This window comes from Pipistrellus kuhlii, unplaced genomic scaffold, assembly GCF_014108245.1.
Source record: "Pipistrellus kuhlii isolate mPipKuh1 unplaced genomic scaffold, mPipKuh1.p scaffold_m20_p_4, whole genome shotgun sequence".
Taxonomy (NCBI): Eukaryota; Metazoa; Chordata; class Mammalia; order Chiroptera; family Vespertilionidae; genus Pipistrellus; species Pipistrellus kuhlii.
This window is the reverse complement of record NW_023425540.1, coordinates 27,599,654-27,620,303: the sequence shown is the minus strand read 5'-3', so window position 1 is coordinate 27,620,303 and position 20,650 is coordinate 27,599,654. Positions and strand designations below refer to the sequence as shown.

At 35.0% G+C, this 20,650-nt stretch overlaps 1 protein-coding gene across 2 annotated transcripts in view; it reads left to right on the top strand.

The window, feature by feature from the left end:
• DEPDC1B (DEP domain containing 1B) overlaps window positions 1-20,650 on the top strand; it is a 51,274-nt gene that overhangs the window by 17,374 nt on the left and 13,250 nt on the right. For both annotated transcript variants that reach the window (XM_036409686.2, XM_036409688.2), the window contains exons 3-7: window positions 3,923-4,058; window positions 6,760-6,887; window positions 7,503-7,633; window positions 9,746-9,793; window positions 12,862-13,002. In XM_036409686.2, coding sequence (XP_036265579.1) covers window positions 3,923-4,058; window positions 6,760-6,887; window positions 7,503-7,633; window positions 9,746-9,793; window positions 12,862-13,002 — 584 coding nt within the window. The remainder of the gene's footprint in view (window positions 1-3,922; window positions 4,059-6,759; window positions 6,888-7,502; window positions 7,634-9,745; window positions 9,794-12,861; window positions 13,003-20,650) is intronic.

Genomic DNA, 20,650 nt, shown 5'->3' with positions numbered 1-20,650 from the left:
ACTTGAAATTCTGGAATCCATGATCATGTTAGAATTAAATTTATAATTTATAAAGCAGAAACAAATGTAGCCCACTAGAGGGAGCACTGTTCTTTTTTAATGTTCTCAATTTTATTGAAAAATAGATTTTTTATGCAAGAATGTATAACTCGAAGCTGAACAATTTATATAATAATGATAAAATGAACATCTGTTTACCCACAATTTGCATATTTTCCTTAGAGGTCATCAATATCTTTTTTTTTTTTAATATTTTTTATTGTTTGAAGGATTACAAATAGTAATAACATATGTCTCCTGTTTTCCCCCTTGACCTCCCCCCAGCCTTCCCCCTCTGCCCCCCCAACCCTCCCCCCTGCATATGCCTTCACCTCTCCCCCTCCACTCCCCACCCCGTGTCTTGTATCCATATATGTATGAGGTCATCAATATCCTGATTTCTGTCTTAATCATGCCCTCGCTTTTTTTTTTTTTTTGGCTTTTTAGAAAATTTCTTTATTGATTAAGGTATCACTTATTTGTCCTTATCACCCCATTCCCATCCTTCAGCCCTCCCCATTCATGCCCCCAACCCCCTGTTGTCCTTAACCACTGGTTAGGCTCATATGTATGCACACAAGTCCTTTGGTTGATCTCTCCCTTTTATCCCTGCCCTCGCTTCTTTAGTGTTTTAACACTTAAATCCTTAGACAGTATATTGATTTGTTTCTGAAATATTTTTGCTTTGAACTTTATATAAAAGATATTAAAGAATGTGTGTGCTTCTCAGATTTGTTCTTATATTTCTCATAATTTTTGAAATTCATCCATGTTGATATACTTAATTATAATTCCTGGGTTTTCTCATTTATATTCTATTTTGTTATATCAATATATCTGTTTTTCTGTTAGTGGTGATTTGGGTTGCTTTCAGTTGTTTTGCTTTATAAACAATGCTCCCACGAACATTTATGAACCTATTTCCCTTTGCACATGTTTCTTTAGGGTACCCTGAATTGCCTTGGAATAGAATTATATTTGGGGGTATACCAAAATGCATGTTCAACTTTACTAGGTAATTCCAAACTTTTCCATACTGAGTATGCTAATTTTTATTCCAGTAGAAAATATTTGATATTGACTGACTTACATTTTTTGCCAGTCTGGTAAGTGAAATGCTGTCTCCTTGTGATGTTATTTGATGGCTTAAAGAGTTTTATTTTTTTATTTTTAAAAATAATGCTTTATTTTTAAAAATAAAAAAATAAAATATACTTTATTTTTAAAAATATACTTTATTTTGTTTACAGAGAGAAAGGGAGAGGAATAGAGAGTTAGAAACATCGATGAGAAAGAAACATAGATCAGCTGCCTCCTACACACCCCCTGGGGATGTGCCTGCAACCAAGGTACATGCCCTTGACCAGAATCAAACCCGGGACCCTTTAGTCCACAGGCTGATGCTCTATCAACTAAGCCAAACTGGTAAGGGCTTAAAGTGTTTTATTTTGCTCTTTTTTTTTTGTCAAAAATTTAAAATAGGCTTGGCAGTTTGCCCTTTACCCATAAGCCATAGGTTGAGCTAGAAAATTCACTTCAAAAATGGCTTCTTTCTCTGCTTATAAACATGGTGCCTTTGTGCTTTTTGGCCTCTCCTTTCTATACGAGGTTTCATCCTCAGGGCATCTCTATATGGGTTTTGCTTTTTGTGGCAGGATGCTCTTAGGGTCGTTGCTGTCCTTACATTGTTGCTGGAATTATATGCAGTATAGTATGTGACTGTGAGTGTGTATGTGAGTGAGTGTGTATGTATGCATACATGCTATACTTTGGCTGGAAATAGGATTTTTGTTGTGATTGTAGGCATCTAAAAAAAACAAAACAGGATTGGATTTCTATAAGCCATGCTCTACTTATGAACTAGGGTAAATTTTACTGGCTTTAGAGTTCCATTTAATTAGTATTTGGGAATCATTTGAAGATACCTGCCTTGGTAACTTAATACAAAAAATTTAAGCTATCTTTCAGTTTATTTTTAACTTGATTTAATAATTTGCAAACCTCATTATTTTCTTACTGACTCAAAACTGACCTTTCAAATAAAGTATAGTTATTGGATGTTCTTTTCAGAGAAGATGAAACTTAACTTCTGTTGGTCAGTCATCTTTTTCCAAGTCTATTGTGACTGACTGCTTTTGAAATATTTCTCCATAGTACTCTTAATTTGTGATTCTTCTGATTCATCTCGATAAAAGTTTCCTTGTAAACAATAGACATTTAAAATTATTCATTTCTGCATTTGTCTTAGGAATAAGATCTTTATAATTTATTTGATTGATTTTTCCAATGGGTATCATGGACAAAATTTTAAGCCTTTATTTTGGCTTAAATAAGTAAAAAGTCAAAATAAAAAGTTAATTACCACATGACCGGAGTTGAATGTTGTCCTGTACACCAAAGGTTGCCGGTTTAATTCCTGGTCAGGGCACATATCTGGGTTGTGGGTTTGGTCCCTGAACAGAAGGCAGCCAATCAATATTTCTCATATCAATGTATGTGTTTGCTCCCCCCCACTTCCTCTCTCTAATCATGTCCTCAGGTGAGGATTAAAACAAAAAGTTAATTGCCTACTGACTTCTAGGCCAACATTAAGAACTAAAGTTCTTGCATTAGTTCATCAATGCAGTGCAGTGCAATACAGTGTGTTGTTTTCTAACAAGCTAATAGAAAAAGAGCCTTTAAGTAAATTATGTATTAATTACATTTCTGTTGTTCTTTATCAGTTATGATCTAGACTAGTTTATAGAGAGTTAGATTGTATTTAGGCTTCTATGAGTTAATTCAGGAATAATGCTGTTGAAACCTTGGAGGGATAGGAATAGTGGGTTATTGAAAGTCAGAATAATGACATTGGACAGCTTTTACCTCCTTGGAAATGAATTTCTAGACCAAAGCTTCAATCTCAGTGTGAAGTATTGGATATTTTAGGGAAGGAGGATTAATCTTTATTAGAAGTAGTTATAATATAGAGTATTAGATCAAATGATTTTTGTTATAATATATGCTTCCTTAACAAGTATTATGCTTCCTTAGCAAGTATTACCGAGGATTTATCTATCAATTTTTATTTGTATGCTTATCATCTACAAATTTCAGCTGGAGTTATGAAGCAGTAAGGATTTTGAGTTAAGTGAAAGGAATGGCTCACTTGGGCATCCTATTAAGAACATACTGAATCATGAAAGTCAAATAATAAGAGAATAAATTCTATTTATTAAAAAATATGTCATATGATTCCTGTTTTTCTTCACAAATGTTGTTTAATGGGCATGATGAGTGGATATTTTTTAAATTAGTTTTTATTTATTTTGGAGAGGAAACATCAATGTGAGAAACATCAATTGGCTGCCTCCCACACATACCCTAACCGTGGATTGAGCGAGCAACTTGAGGATTTGCCCTGACTGGGAACTGACCCTGTGACCTTTTGGTGTGCGGGATGATGCTCAACCAACTGAGCCTCACTGGCCAGGGCTGAGTGAATATATTTTTTAAAATATATTTTTACTGATTTCAGAGAGGAAGGGAGAGATAGAAACATCAGTTATGAAAATCATTGATCAGCTGGCTCCTGCACGCCCCACACTAGGGGCCTCGCCCACAACCTGGGCATATGCCCTGAACAAGCATCAAATTGTGACTTCCTGCGTCATTGGTTGGTGCTCAACCACTGAGCCACGACAGCTGGCTTGAGTGAATATTTTAAAAAAATATTGTTGGTTATAGTTAGCCACATATAATGATTTGATTAAGTATGAACTCATTTAGTATATAAAGTTTGCTGTTATATAAATTCTCAAGGATACAAGAAGTGACTATTGTTAAAATATCTGTGTTGTCTTCCACTGACTATAATAATAATGGTTTTCTTCTTGGCTTTTAGATTTCCTCCCTCCTCACCACTGAAACCATATCCAAAGAGGCCCCCATATCAAAAGGATACTATTAAATTTCCAGAATGGAATGATACCCCACCAGGCGTGTCACAAGAAAACATCCCAGTTAGGCCACTTGTGATGGTAAGTGCCATTACTAACAGACTGATTGATGGCTAGCAGCAGGAAGAAGAAGTAGTAGTCTGTGAACCACCAGGCTGAGTCCAGTTCTCTCTGTCAGTTCCTTATGAACTATGGTCTGAACGTACTTTAAAACAATACCTTATATGTCCATAGACTGAGTTTTGCATTTTATTACTCTTGCCCATTGAGATTTTGACTGAAGATATGGTAGCTGTTTTCATATGTTCAGACCAAAAAGTTTTTTGTTAAAACTCCTTTATTCTTTTCCTTTCAGTTCTATAACTTGTTCTTTTCCCTCTTTGTCTCCTCCTCCTGTATTTTATCACCAGTTGAAAGTGAGAAGGTTGGGGCATGGAGTATTGTGGAATGAGCCCTACACAAAATAAGAACAAAGATAGAATCTGCTGATCTTAGAAAACCTATGCTAATTATGCAATGAACTTTTTTGGGGACCTATTTTTTCTTTAAAATATCCCCATTAAAGACGACCAAGATTGAAATAATGCTTAAAAAATAAAACGCAGAGACAAATTTTGTATGGCAATTTTTAAGAATTATAGTAACACCATGTGTTTAATTAATCTAGTCTTAAATGACTTGATGTCCAATTCATGCCTTTGTTTGCAGATTTGATGTAAACATTTTTCAACAGTGTAATTAAAAGAAAAAATATCTGAAGAAGTTGTATTATCTCAGTTTGGAGAGTATAGTTAAGCAGCTTAGGCTGTATCAAAGATAATTCAAGAAAAAGTAACACTGGTGACAGAAATGGGGACTCTATAGTGCTATGTCTGGGATAGTGATGAATTTGCTTTTAAATATGTTTGATGATAAAGTTGGGTTGTATTAAATGAAGTGTCTAATAGGCAGATGGAGATAATGGTGCTTGAACTTAGGGGAGCAGTCATATTTGGAAGTCATTAACTTATTCACTCAACAAAGGTTTATTGAGTGTCTACTGTGTGTCTTGCATTGTTCTAGGCTCTACAGATTCAGTAATATGTGATACAGTTTTATTCTAAAAGGATTCAAAGTCTAGTGAAGCCTAACAATACAAACATAGATTAATAGGAAACATAGTAGAACTATTCTGAAAGAGTGAGCATAAAGGGTATTTGAGGGCTATTTAATTCCTAATAAGGGACACTTTATTAAGGTCTGCTTGCTAGTTCCTATCCTAAAGAAAATTAAAATATAAGTCCTGTGAGATAAGGTATATTATTTTTGCACATTCACATTTAAACATCTAATAAGACCCCATCCATAGGATTGTTATTCAACAGAGATAGAATCCCATATTAAATTAATGTGTGTTTATGCCATCAATAATAACTTCTTTTTTCTGTTCTTTTTGGTTCCTCAAAGTCATAATATTCCTGGTATTACCTCTAAGAAAACCAACTGCTTGTTAGCATACTTTAATACACCAGGACAGTCACTTCTATTTTCTTTTCAGTTTCAAATCTTTCAGGATCCCTGAAGTGTTATACAGGTGTCTTGATTCATGCACCTCCCTGTCCCCAGTGTAACTTTTCCTGGTCATCTGAATTTACATTTGTTTTGATAACTATTGTCTTGCCTTTTCTCATACTTTCCCCTTAAATGGAATTGTAGAAGTTTGAAAGCTCCCTACTTGTTGGAATTCCACTAAAGCCTTGACAGCTGCTTCTTGAGAATTGTCCAATAAGGAATGGCAGAGCAGGATCTATTTCCCTTGATATAGGTGTTAGAATGATGGTGGTAATCAATAGAGAAACAGTTCATCATCTTGAAGAACTTGAGCTTATTATTCATTTTTTATTTCTTACTTTCCCTCTTTCTGTTTTTACCTCCACTTTGCTTGTTGGTTTTTGTTTTGTCCTATTTTCTCTCTTTCCTAGCCATTATATTAAATAAAATGAAATACATAAATTTATTTCTTGTGTTTGCTGAGGGTGGCAGTATAATGTGGAAAGTAAGTGTGGCTCTTGAATCTTGGCTCCTCCATTTACTACCTATTTGACCTTATGTCTGTTTCATTCATTGGGTTTGTGTCCCAGTGTTCTTTTGGATGGAACTGGGATGATAATACCCCTCTGAGGTAGAGTTGTTTCGAGAATCAGGTGAGTTCACACAGATACTTAGTAACATATTTAAAAGAATTGTTTATAGGCAGAGACAAAATAATATCATCCAGAGAGAATTAATATTAACTTTTTTTTGTGTAGTTTTTCTCCTTGCCATCTCAAGCTCTTCTCTGTGGAAGTTTGTTTTACCTCCCTTTTGCATATGCTTACAGTCTGGGGCTGCTAGTCAACACTGTACTTATTTGATCTTAGCTTACAAAAATGAGAACACTCTTGAATATAATATAATTTTATTTTAAATAATCATTCAATTTGGACAGTGTATAAATAGGTATTCTATTTAATTTTGAAATAATAAAATTTTATTTCATTGCTACTTCTCTTGATTATTGGGAGCTCCCACAAGAAATTTCATGCTTATCATCATAGCTCTTCTATAATTCATGAATCTTAATTTATAATATGACCTGATTTTTAATAGCCATACTTTATTTCTCTGCACTGCATGCAAAGAAAGTTAGTTTATTTCTTTTCATTTTAAATCAAATTACCAATAACAAAATTAAAGAATTTCTTATAAGACAATACCACTGTCAATTGAAATATTCTCTTTCTACTCCCCTCCCTGACATCAGAATTCTGAGATGTGGTACAAGCGTCACAGCATTGCTATTGGAGAGGTGCCGGCTTGCCGCCTTGTCTACCGCAGACAGCTGACAGAGGCCAATGTAGAAGAGATATGGAAGTCTATGACATTATCACAGTATGTGCATTTGATATTAATGAGACTTCTTAGTGTGTTTTTTTTTCTAATTTGCTTCTTCATTAATAGCTGATATTTAATTTTCTAAAATTATGTATAAAAATCTCAATTTAGCATTATTTGCAGCTGTGCTACTTATAAAACATAATTTAACTGGATTCTGTTTTATTTTCTTTGCAATTTATATAATAGTTAGGAGTAGACATTTGAAAGTTCTTTAATTTTCTAATAATACTGAACTCTTAATGAATTACAGTGAGAAATTTGGTCTTTTAAATATTTTATGTACTATATAATTAATAGCAGGTGTTTTTTTTTTCTCACAAAGATGTACTAGTACCAGTTGTTTTTCATCATTGGATAAGCTAATTCTTGTTTTTATAACATCTTATGAAATTTTCTTGGCATTTAAGGTGTTACGTCATTAAATGTTAATGGCAAAAGGATATTTTTCAGTGTATTCTATCATAATCATTTTCTAGCCTTTTGCCCCACAAGAATTGGGTGATATGCAAGAAAACAGCACAGTTTAAAGATTGATATTTTCTAGTGCTGGGGTAAATAATGACCTTTAAAAATTTAACTAAATAATGTAAATATCATCTTTCTTTTTAGTTTACAGAAAATCCTTGGTCTAGATTCCTTAGAAGAAGTTTTAGACATTAAACTTGTCAAGTCCAAGTTCATCATACATAATGTATATAGTGTGAGCCAGCAGGGAGTTGTTATCCTTGATGACAAATCAAGTAAGTGCATAGAAACCATTTTGTTTCTGGTTGATCCATATCTTTGCTGCTTACCTATCACCTTCTATTTGATGCTTCTCTAAATCCTAACTAAATTTATACTTTCTCATCTCGCATCCTCATACCCTTTAACTAATTGTTTGGTTTAAAGAAATGTCATAGAATGATGAATACTCAGGAGTGAAAACGTCAGCAAAATCATCCAGAGGCCAGTTCAGTTAGCCTCAATGGGCATTATCCTCATAAAATCCCTAAAAAGTGAGTAGGTTTAAGACCTACCTTAGAACTTGAGTCAGTTTTCAGGTGGATTCTGGGGTCTGATTGATTTTAGGTTCTCATTGACCTTTTTGTTATGATATTTCTGTGTCAGTGTTTCTGGGATACTTTTGGTTTATGTCTTTTTTTCTTTTTATAAAGGTAGCTTTTTAGAGGTTGAAGGTTTTTCAATTTTGTATACTTTTTTTTTTCAAGTCAGTTTACAAATCAGGAAAAAAACAAAACATTTAGCAGCTATCTATACTGTTTTGTTTTAAATATATTTTTATTGATTTCAGAGAGGAAGGAAGAAAGATACAGAGAAACATCAATAATGAGAGAGAATTATTGATTAGCTGCCTCCTGCGTGTCCCGTACTAGGTATAGAGCCTGCAACCTGGGCATGTGCCCTTGACCAGAATTAAACCTGGGGCCTTTTAATCTGCAGGCTGATGCTCTATCCACAGGGAAAACTGGGTAGGGTCCTGATTTTTAAAAAAATATTCTCACAGTACATGTAGTGGGCCAGAATCTCCAAACTGATTTTTCAACTTCCTTCCCATGGATAAGGGATGGGCTAGAATTGAATAGGCTCTTTGACTGGGTCTTCCTTTACTTCAAACACTTAATCCTGGGATTTAGCTGGGATTAGAATGACCTTTGGCTGTGGGAAGGTGGTACAGTACTTTTGGGTTTTATTGGAGTTTAGGCTGGAGCTCCTGGCAGCAGACAGAGCTGTACCAGAAGGAGCCTGAGCAGTGGTGAGAGGGAAGAGGTTGTTCAAGGCTAAGTTTCCTGACAAGAATAGAATGTGTCTTTGAAACTTGAAATACTCCCCCTTTTTAGCCCCTGTATCAGGAATGAAGGACACCAGGAAACAGAAATAGATTTGTGAACTTAGGAGTTGTCTGGTTAATACCAACATGTAAAATTAAGTTACATAGATTGAGGGGGGTGTTGCCTTAGAAGTAGATCTAAAATACTTTCACATTCTCTGAGTATAACAAACATTCATACTTTTAGCTACCAGTTGAATGACCAGTCTTTTTTTTTTTTTTTTTTTTTTTTTTTTTTTTTTTTTTTTTGTCTTATTAAGTAAGTTCTTTAGCAAGGAGAGCACTCACAAGTCTCAGGTTCATTAGGTCTAACAATTCAACCAGTGTCTTTTCAATTTTACCGAAAGTAGAGAAGATGAAGAAGTGGAAGCATGAGTACCAGCCCTTCTCATCAGATGCCTGTGACAGGGCCAGGAAGGAGAAAAAGACTACCAGAATGGCTCACCTAGGATTTTTGTAGCAGTGTGTTAACCATTATTACTTATTTTAAGGCTGTTCTAATATGAATAGCCTACACTGATGTCAGTAGAACTTGGTTTGCTTAAAACATTTTGAAAATTGAAACATGTAAAGTGATACAAATATTGGACCTTGCGCATATAGAATTCACCTTTTTTAATTTTTTTTATTTTTTTGGTGAGCTTGTTTCACAAATGCATTTCATGACTAACCTTTTTGCTTTTCCTCTTTTTTTCATTGACTGATATAAGTCTTATGATAATTGATTTGTATGTTAATTTGTTTCTCTGGAACAAATGATCACATTTCTCCTTGTCACTAAAGCTTTAAAAAGTTCATTTTGTTTTTAGAGAATTTTGCAGGCATAATTTATACAAGCAAATGTACCATTGCTGCTAAGGAAAAATTTTCATCTTTTAAAGTTCTAATACATAAATAGGTGATTTTGATTAGCAGATATGTTGTTTACTACTTAGGCAAGTACTACATTCTTATGATATCAATTATGTATGTAATTTCTAGAGTTATATGCAATTGAATAAAATATATTATTTTTATGCAGAAGAACTTCCTCATTGGGTACTGTCAGCAATGAAGTGTTTGGCAAATTGTAAGTACGTACTTATTGTCTGCCAATTTTATGAACTTAACAGAAATTGGCACCCTGAATTAGAATATATTTTTGCCCAATGACCTGAACCTGTGTGATTGGTAGTTAATCATTTTGAGATTACTGTACTTTTACTGATAAATGTGTGACTTGGTGAAAGGGCTGATTATAGAATGGGTTTAAAGGAATTTGTGTTTTCATTTTCTGTTGTCTGATTTTTATTCCTGAAACACGTGTTCCTAAGTATGTCCTATATTTACACCATCAGTTTGCTTAGCAGATCCTGTCTACTATTGGCTTTTTACAGGGCAGTAGTTTAAATGGGGGAGAAATGTTTAGAACACTAATCTGATTGGAATGCAGGATGGTTTGGAAGGAGAAGAACCTGCATGCAGAGAAGCAAGAAAGACTTTCAGTAATTTGGATGTACGATGAAGGCACTTGTATCAGGATGGTCCCTTTGAGGTTTTCATAGGCATACAAAATCTATTTCATAGGCAGTTGATATCTACTTTATTCAACTATCCTAAGAATTATATCACTTCATTGGATATCACAGGCACTGTGAAACGATGAATAATTGAAGTATGTCTTTTAACATTACTATTTTGAGGGAAATTTTCAGAAGGCTTGACCCAAAGAAGGAATTTCACTGGTTAGTGGCTTAACTCAAACCAATGGTTTTAACAAGAAGAATTCTAGTTATTTGGCTGACTGATAGTGGTGATATTTCTGGGTCTTTGGAAGCCTCACAGAGGTAGTTTCTTTCTTCTATTTTGGGTGAGACTAGTATGAGCAGAGATAGGTGTATGCATTCTTGAATTAGTAGACTCTGAATTACTTAACTGAAGTTATTTTGTTTGATTACAGAATGAAATTAAAATATTCAGATGATAGTGGGTGATCTCAGTGGTAATATATAAAAAATGATTATATATTATTATTCAGAGTGTGAATAGCAAAATTAGCCTTTTGATTAGTTTTGTAAAATATTTAATTTTTCCAAATTCTCATTGGTCTCCAAAATTTACTTTGAATCTGTTAAAGTTATGAACTATTTCTTACACTTTTTATTTTTAGTGAGTCTAGGTTCCTGTTGTAGTCATCTAAAAGGGAGCAGAAAGGATAGACTGATTATATAATATTTTGAAGACCTAATGCTTCTTTTCTATAAATCTGCTGCCCCCTTCTTTAAGCCTGTCCGCATTTATTGTAGACCATGCACACATAGGCCTGGGTACTTTCATTGGTGTCTAGCCTTGTGGTTGACCGCAGAATGAAGAACTAATGCCAGATAAGTACAAAATCAGGTTAGCTGATTTTTTTCTTCTTTGTGCATGTAGATTGCAAGAATTCAATCAGAAATGGATATAAACAACTCTTCTAAAGTCTGTCATGGATAACATTTATAAAAGACTAGTTTTAAAAAATATTCTGAAGTTCAAGATAATTAAGAAATGAAAGATCTTAGAAATATGGCCTCTTCTCATAGAGTTCACTATGCAGAAGTATTTTTAGGAAACTCCCCCTCCCCCCTTTTTTTTGTGTGCATATTTTTAACAAGAATGATGGAATGTTCACAAAAGGGTACTATTGCTTAGAATGAACTGCATATTTATCCTGGGAGGGAGTAAGCCAAGGCAATGTGTATTGCTTGCTGGGACATATCAAACTAATGACAGCATTTCACTTGATTTAGCCTGCAATATTTTAGAGGAGGAAGCAAGCAAAAAAATGGTGGTTGTTTGCTGCTAGGTTAATGTGGTACCACATATAAAGATCTTTCAAAAATTTTTGTTATTTTAACCAAATTATTTTATAAGAAGTGTACAGAATATTAAGAGGTAAGAAGATTTTTTTAGAGAGACCAACAAAAAGCCATATTCACTGTGCCAATTGCCTTGAAATGTGAAGGCCCAGAATGCTTGTCTTTTTCAGTTTGATCCTTTCTAGTTATAATAGTTCTGTAGTTAGAGTTTTCTTTCTGTTTTTATTGGCTTCATCTTTCATTCTCCTGAGGGAGGAGATCTCTTTGGGAACAGTTGTTGAGTCTTATGTTCTGGCCTGGAACTGGCCAGTGCAATTGAACTTCTTTCTTCCATGTGGTGATGGAAATAGAGAAGGCTGGCCAAATGTTCCCGTAAAACTATTTGCCATTTCCCTGAAGACATGGACAGCTCTAGTTTGCCCCTCCACTTAACAGTGTAAATCTGTGGTCTCTGTAGGTATTGTTGGGGGCATTTGCTGCCAACTCTGAAGAGAGCTAAGCATTTCTTGTTCCTCTTAGTCCCAGATACAAGTGGATCTTTGCCTTGCTGCTGGCAGTGGGCAGGGCTAGAACGAGATTGTTCCAGGCTTTGTATAGTTACTCCAACTTTGCAATATCTGCTTGATAAACTATCTTTTGATGGTTAGTTGGGGATTGAGTAGAGAGTTTTATAATCAGAATGAAAGACATAATGTAAAATTACCTTTTCAAAATATCTTAAAGAATGTATAAATTCTATCCAGTCTGAAATAATTTAGAGGCAGAACGTGATAATTTTCACTCAACTCTGACTCTAGAATATTATAATATAGCAATGATAAAATAATGAAAAGCTTTAAGATTATTTTGTAACTTATCTATTACATGTGTGAGCTAATTGTTATCATGAACTAATTGCTATCATGGTCAACTGTGTCAAGACTAGGAAAATATTGAATATTTCAAAGAAAATTGTCATTGTTTGCATTTAATAAAAATGCCTTTCGGAAGGGCATAAAAGAGTGTGTGTGTTTTTTAAAAAAAATAGAAGTGATTTTTCTCATTGTGTTATAATAGATTTCAATGTAGACATAAGCAAAATGTATAATGTCAATTTATTTAATGTCAGTTTCCCCCATGAAAACTTTTCTGTCATATTTGTGTAAGCAAAATATATAATGCCAATTTATTTGATGTAAGTTTTCCCCATGAAAACTTTTCTGATCTTGAATATCTGTACAGAATATACATATACACAGAGGTTAGTACTCAGGGGGTGCCCTGTTAATGTTTCTCTTTCTATCTCATTCTCTTTCAATAGGGCCTAATTGTTCAGATTTGAAACAGCCTATGTACGTGGGATTTGAGAAAGATGTCTTTAAGACCATAGCAGATTACTATGGTCACTTGAAAGAGCCTCTGCTTACATTTCATCTTTTTGATGCCTTTGTCAGTGTTTTAGGTAAGTTGGAATATAATGAGCCTTTATCTGCATTACTAATATTGAATCATTTCATTTTCATTATCATGAGACTGATAGCCAAACTTCCATAGTGTTTTTGAAATAAAAACTAAAAGGTTCTTGCTTAGTTGGTGTCCTGCCCTTAAAGGGGGAAATGAAAATGGTTAAGCTCTATTATGAAAATCAAAGCAAGGACAACTAACTATTTCTTAAGAAAGAATAATATGTTGTATGTCATTTTTGTATAAAAAAGTATGAGTTAGTTGCTAGAGAAGAATGTAAATTTGACATTTACTGTTCATGAGTAAATCTGCTACTCTGGATGTGATGTCATAAATAGGTATGGAAGGTGTATTTTCATTTAGAAATCTAATTTATTTTTATGGAAGAATCAGATTTTATAGAGCTATTGGTCATTTGTGGCATGCAAAATATAGTAACTTCATCATTTTGTAAAACTTGTTGCTATTCTTCATGTAGATCTGTACTTCAGAATTTACGCTGTCAAGAAAACATGGCAAGCCCTAGCCAGTTAGGCTTAGTGGCTAGAGCATTGGCCTGTGGACTGAATGGTCCCAGTTTGATTCTGGTCAAGGGCACAGGCTGAGGTTGCAGGGTCCATCTCTAGTAGGGGGTGTGCAGAAGGCAGCTGATCAGTGATTCCCTCTCATCATTGATGTCTGTCCTTCCCTTCCTCTCCCTCCCTCCCTCCCTTCCTCTTCCTTCTTCTCTGAAATCAATAAAAATGTATTTTAAAAGATAACAACAACAACAACAACAACAAAAATGGTTAAAAGGGAAAAAAATCAACATTTGCTATGGCTCTTTCTGAAACTGTTTATTTTTCTAAGAAATCAGATTTTCCTCTTGTTTTATGATTGTTCAAAAATACTACTGTTTTATTGTCAAAAGGTTTGCTTTAATAACCAGACCATTGTATAGGTATTATCCTCTGTTATGTAAATTTTTATGAATTACAATACTCTTACATTTCTTGAGTATTGTGGGGTTAGCAATCTTCCCATTTTTTTTTATCCTCTTTCTCCTCCTTTTCATCTTCCTTCTTGGAAAGTATGGATGTTGCCTAGCAAAATAAAGTATTAACAACATGTGAATAATTTACCTGATCTCATAGCACAGTACTTAAATTTTAAAATTTTGTAGGTCTTTTAATAAGAAACAAAAACAATTATAAATCATGTACATAAGGGTGAGTGTTTTCAGAGAGACATTATTGATGAAGGGATTTGTCCTGTTACTGAATTTTGAAGCCACTGGGTCATCTTGGTATTTTGTTTACAACCAAGGAAGACTGGGGGCTTATGTACTGATGAATATCATGCCTAATGATGAGTACTTGCTGTTGTTGAGTATGCATATGGACTGACTGAGTACATCCTCATTATAGCTACTTAATTCCCATTATGCTGCTGGTAAAAGAATTCTAAAAACTGGATTAAAAATCACTTCTTAGATTTTTTTCCTCATTTTCCATTTTCATAATGTCTTATTGTAAAATTATCTCATTTAGAAACAAAAGAACTTGGAACTTTTAAAAATGAATTCTAATTTGAACCAGTTATATTTATGATGTCTCTGGTCTATTCTACAATTGTCCATTTTGAACTCAGCTAGGAGTTACAGCTGATTATTTCCAAATTGATGTCAGAGGCAGCCACCCTCTAAAATATAATCAATAGAGGGTTTATTGTGTAGAAGGATAGACAGAATAGAGAATTATCACACTTGGATATCAGCAAGACTAGACTAATGTGTGTAAATGGTCATGATATAGTAACCTTCCCTGATCCAATCCTTTTCTTAAAAAAAAAAAATATATATATATATATATATATTTGATTTCAGAGTAGAGAGATATAGAAACATCAATGATGAGAGAGAATTATTGATTGGCTGCCTTCTGCACACCCCACACTGGGGTGGTGGAATCAAGCCTGCAACCCAGGCATATGCCTTGACTGGCATCTACCATGACTTCCTGGTTCATAGGTCAACCCTCAACTATTGGGCCCTGCCAGCAGGACTGATACAGTCCTTCTTAAGTAAATATGTTTGATATACCCTGCATTAAAAACCATATGTAATAAAAGAAGAAAGTCTTCTAGATTACTAAAGACTATACTTTGTTTATATGATTAACAAAGGTTATTTAATACTAAAGGCCCTGTTCATGCAATTCATGCATGGTCTGTGTCGTTCCCCCCCCTCCCCCCCGCCCCACCTCCCCGGCTGCGGGTTCCAGCTGGGATCCTCCTTCATTCCATGCTGCCCCTTGGTAGTCAGCGCACTTCATATCTAGCTGTTGAACTCCTGGTCAGCCAAACTCCCGGTCGGTCGAACTCCTGTGGGAAAAATTTGCATATTAGCCTTTTATTGTATAGGATAGAAATCCTGTTACAGCCTGTGGAAAAAGATATCTAGAAACTGTGTATCTACAAACTAGATGTGTAGGTTGAATCCCAGGAGGGTTAACTCATTCCTTAAACCTTTTGACTTACATTGATTGGAATAGGATGCCATTAGGTAAACATATTTTAACGTAGGTAGTCAATTTTGTGTAGAAGCTAAAAATCCTACATTTTCAATGGAAATGATTTTCAGTTTTGCTAATGAATTTCTTTTGAGGTCTATTCTTTGATAACTAGCATGAAATAATGCTAGCTAATGCCAAAGCTGTGACCCTGAGAGCAGTTAATCATTTTTAAAAAAAATAATATTTTATTGATTTTGTACAGAGAGGAAGGGAGAGAGATAGAGAGTTAGAAACATCGATGAGAGAGAGTCATCAATCAGCTGCCTCTTGCACACCCCCTACTGGGGATATGCCTGCAACCAAGGTACATGCCCTTGACCGGAATCGAACCCGGGACCCTTCAGTCCCCAAGCTGACACTCTATCCATTGAGCCAAACCGGTCCCAGCAGTTAATCATTTTTGATATATGAAACAAGACATCTAAGAGTTCTTAAAAGAAAAAAAAAAAAAGACTTTTCAGAGATGTAAGACTTATTATTTATAATTTAAAAAATGATTTAATTTGGCTCAGTAGTCTGACTTAACATAACTATCCATAATTAATTTTTATTTCCTAAATTTTTAGTTCCTTGTATTAAGATCAGAGTTCAGCAGATCCTTAAATTGGGTGAATGAGGTAGTATAGCATCCTTTACTCATACTCCACTAGATTCTGCGAAGCTTGCAATAATTTGGCATATCAAGGAAAGGGCAGCAATAGGAAGGAAGCACATAGGGCATGGGAGCAAGGTAGAGAACTTTGAAAACTGGGTGACATGGGTTGCATGTGTAATCTGAGATCCCACAGTAGTGTCCTGTGGGCCAATGTGGCTCATACATACATGTGGCTTGTATGTTTTAAAAATTAATTAGTTGCCAAACTCCAAGAAACAAGAAATTTATGTAAGAATTTATAATGGATTCTTTAGGAATATTGGAGGATCTGGCAATTCTCCGCTTGAATTTTGAGTGGCACAAACTGCAGCAGCTCTGTAGTGTCTCCACTAGAAGGAGCAAGTGTTTCAGGGACATGAATTCTAGTTGGCCAAGTCTCCAATGCTCCCCATTGCTTTTCAGACTCTAAAGCTCAGTTTACTGGATCCCCTTTGCTCATTTATTCCCTTTATCCGTTTTGTAAGCAGTTGAGCCCAAGACTCCTGGTTTATTTGCTAATAGACTGGAAGACTGAGATAGTAGCTCTTTGCTGTTCCCTTCTTTCTAAATAATAAGTTTATAAAATGCCATTGAAATTCAATAGACTGATTGTTCACTGGATCATCTTACTCAAAGGTTGAGATCTCCTCCTGTGTTTTTAACCTAGAAGTATCCATAAAGATAGTTTTCTATTCTTCGGCTCTTTTTTTTTTCTTTTTTCTTCAGAGTGTGCCTAGATAGTGTGCTTGATCAAACAGAGGGCTCTTGTCTATGTCAGTCCAAATTTTTTGCTGGTGATGCTCTCTGTTCTCAGGGCTCAGGTCTTATGACTGGAGCTTTTAAAGATGCAAATGGGCCAAGGTAGAGATATTGAATCCCTTCCAAATGTAAGGACTACTGTTATATGTTAAGATTGTTGGCTAAAGTGGCATTTAGGTACTTCTTAAAGGTGGAAATTTAGAGAAATGCCTAGGTATTCCCTGGTTATAACTAAATGCATAAAATATTTATAAGCATACTGTTAGTCATTAGGATGATTGAAAAAACTTTTGGAAAAAAAATATCTTTCTCCCACCATTCAGCAGGATAAATTCCAGCTGTGTTAGAGAATTAAATGTAAAAAATTCATATTCTAAAACATAGTTGATATTTATGTGATGTTGGGGTAGATGAAGGACTTTCTAAGCATAAAAGCAAAAGAAGTCATAAATATGCTAAAGCATTGGGACTCTTCCCGTAGGAAAGGGCATCATCTTGTGCGTGGGTGAATCTCTATCTACTTCTAAGCAATTCACAAAGGCGTCTTGTTTGCCTTTCTTTAAAAGCCTCTGCTCTCTCTTGCTGTGTCTTTCTTTAGGCAGGGTGTTCTTTCCAATTGATGTGTAGTCTGAATTCTTTAGGCTTAATATAAATCTTTCCCTTTTTATATCTCTTTTCAGTGAAAATGAAATCTGACATTTTTTTTTATTCCTTTGGTTGTTCAAAACTGCAACAAACCCTTTTGAATCTCTTGTTCCCTGGCTGAACAGACATGGGCCCAGTGCCTTTCTGGGAACTCCAAGCCCTCTAAAAGTCTTCATATTTCACTTATTTTTTTGAAGCTCCCATAAGGAATAGCTTATTGTTAACATTACACATGTTAGTGGAATGATTGGGTCTACTTTACAAAAATGAAAATTTGTTTTCCTAATTATTTGAAAATAAAAATCTGATATAACCATTGGGGAATGGGAGGGAGGACAGCAAGGGAAGGTCATCATGGCCAAAGTATCACCTAGCCTCTAATGATATAGAATATTGTAAATTTTCTTTTCTTTTTTTTAATATTTTTATTGATTTTTTACAGAGAGGAAGAGAGAGGGATAGAGAGTTAGAAACATCGATGAGAGAATCATCGATCAGCTGCCTCTTGCACTCCCCCTACTGGGGATGTGCCCGCAACCAAGGTACATGCCCTTGACCGGAATCGAACCCGGGACCTTTCAGTCCACAGGCTAGAATATTGTAAATTTTCATTGATTTCATTTATTTATTTCTTAAGGGACAGTTGGGTTTCTTTGAGTATTGAATTTACCCTTATTGTTCCTCAATATAGCAAAATAATGAAGTGTTTTCATGACTGAAAAAACTCAGATGATTTGGTATATTTTTAATTATCTTTTTATTATTTTATTTTTATTTCATCATTGAAAACATTGCCAAACTCAGGTAACTTGGTTTGTTGACCTATTTGTATTGACTTTGGGCCCCAGTTTTCTCATTGATAAGTGGCAGTAATGCCTGTCATACTAATAGATATAAAACTTAGTGCAATGGGCAGCACTTATTTTTCTACTACAGTTTCTCTTAAAAAAAAATTTTTTTTATTGATTTCAAAAAGGAAGGGAGAGGGAGAGAGAGAGATAGAAACATCAGTGATGAAAAAGAATCATTGATCTGCTGCCTCCCCCACTGGGGATCGGCCTGCAAACTGGGTATGTATTCTGACTGGGAATTGAACTGTGACCTCTTAGTTCATAGGTCAACACTCAGTCCATGAGCCACACCAGCCAGTCCCCAAAATAAATATCTTTTATGTTTGTTTTGAAAACTACAAAAAAATTGGAACAATGCACAAACTAAGGATAATCATATGTTGCTATCTAGTCATTTCTTCTTTCAAATGATAGGATAATTTTTATGTAAAAAATCTGTGCTTGAAATAAACACTATTATATCATTCTGAAAAGGAAACAAGTTACCTATGGGACTATAGAAGGCCCACTTTCTCAAGAGAAAGAAGATTCAGTATTTTTATGATGACATTGAGAGTGTAGAAATGGTGAAAGATGAGAAAGTTACTCTTTTAGCTTCCATTTTAGGAAAATAAAATGAATTGAAATAAAATAGTTACAACATTATGACACTTTGGCTGTAAAATGAGAATAGAATGCTAATGTTCTTCAGAAGTTCTTAAAACTGAACCTAAAAAACCAAGACACTCTTTAATAGTAATACTTTATCATCTTGAAGAACCCGAAAATACTTGCTGAAGATGTTTGTTATACAAGTCTCAGTTCAATCTCAGTAGTTCCCTAAGCCATTATTTCAGAAACTGAGTATTGGATGTGAAAAAAAGACATCCTGTATAATAAAAGCATAATATGCTAAGGGTCTGGTCGACTGGTCAGCTATTCAGCAAATCAAAGTGCAATATGCTAATGATATGCTAAGGCCACTTAACCACTCGCTATGACGTGCACTGACCACCAGGGGGCAGACAGTCGACCTGTCGACCAGTTGGTCTGACATGCACCAGCCACCAGGGGCAGACAGTTGACTGGTCAACCAGTCACTATGACCTGCACTGACACCCAGGGGGCAGACACTCCAACCAGTAGGTTAGCTTGCTGCTGAGATTTGGTTGATTGGGACTGAGTGAGACAGGCCAGAGCCCTCCCGCGGTCCCTCCCTGGCTGGCCAACCTCTCATGTTTCTCCTTGGCCCTGATCATGCACTGGTGGGATCCCTTGGCCTGGCCTGTGCCCTCTCACAATCCGGACCTTTTTTTTTCGGGGGGGGAAGGGCGCAGAGAGCCCATTTCGGCCTGATCCTGCAGGCCAGGTCGAGGGACCCCACTGGTACACACATTCACGCCCCTGGCCTTTAGTAAAATAATAACAAAATATCAGAGTGTATAATATGTAATCAGAGTAGATATTTTTATAAACATATTTGTTTTATATACCTATGAATATGCATATGTGTTGTTATGATGTAAAATATATTTCTTAATTTTAGTTGTAAACAACTTAAAAACACCTCTAAATTTTATCTCTACCTGTATATAATAAGGTGATTCTGAGGATTTAATGAATGTGAATGTTTCTCAGAAAGTATAATATTGCTCAAGTATTATTAGTATTAATAGTTCATTTTGACAGATGCTTATATTATGCATGGTTTGTCCTTTATGCTTAGCTAAAACAACACATGGTTTGTTCTTTACACTTATATTAAAAATGCCTTCTAACTTTGGCTCAAATAGAGTTATATTCAGTTTTTCATTTCTATTATAGTGAAATTAGCATTTTAAAGTGGTGTGAGTTTCTTCAGGCATAAACTACATTCTATTTTTTACTTTATGAGAGGAAACTAGCAGTAGTTTATCTCCTGGCTTTCATTTTGAACTCTCAAGGAAATTGTTTTGAAGTGCCCTCTTTAGTATAAAAGAGACAGCTTCAGATTTAGCTATGTTCAGAAATTCTTCATGCTTTTTACTGTCTCTAATCCTTGCCCCCAAGTTGAAGAATGTAGAATGATATTTTCTTTGTCTGCTTATTAAATGTTTGTGGTACTCTTTGAAACAGCATTTTTACTTCTAGGCACTTATCCTTAGGAAATAATTTTGACCACATGGAAAAAGTGGCACAGTATTTAGAGTCCATGCCCTAGACTATATGGGCTCAGAACCACTAACT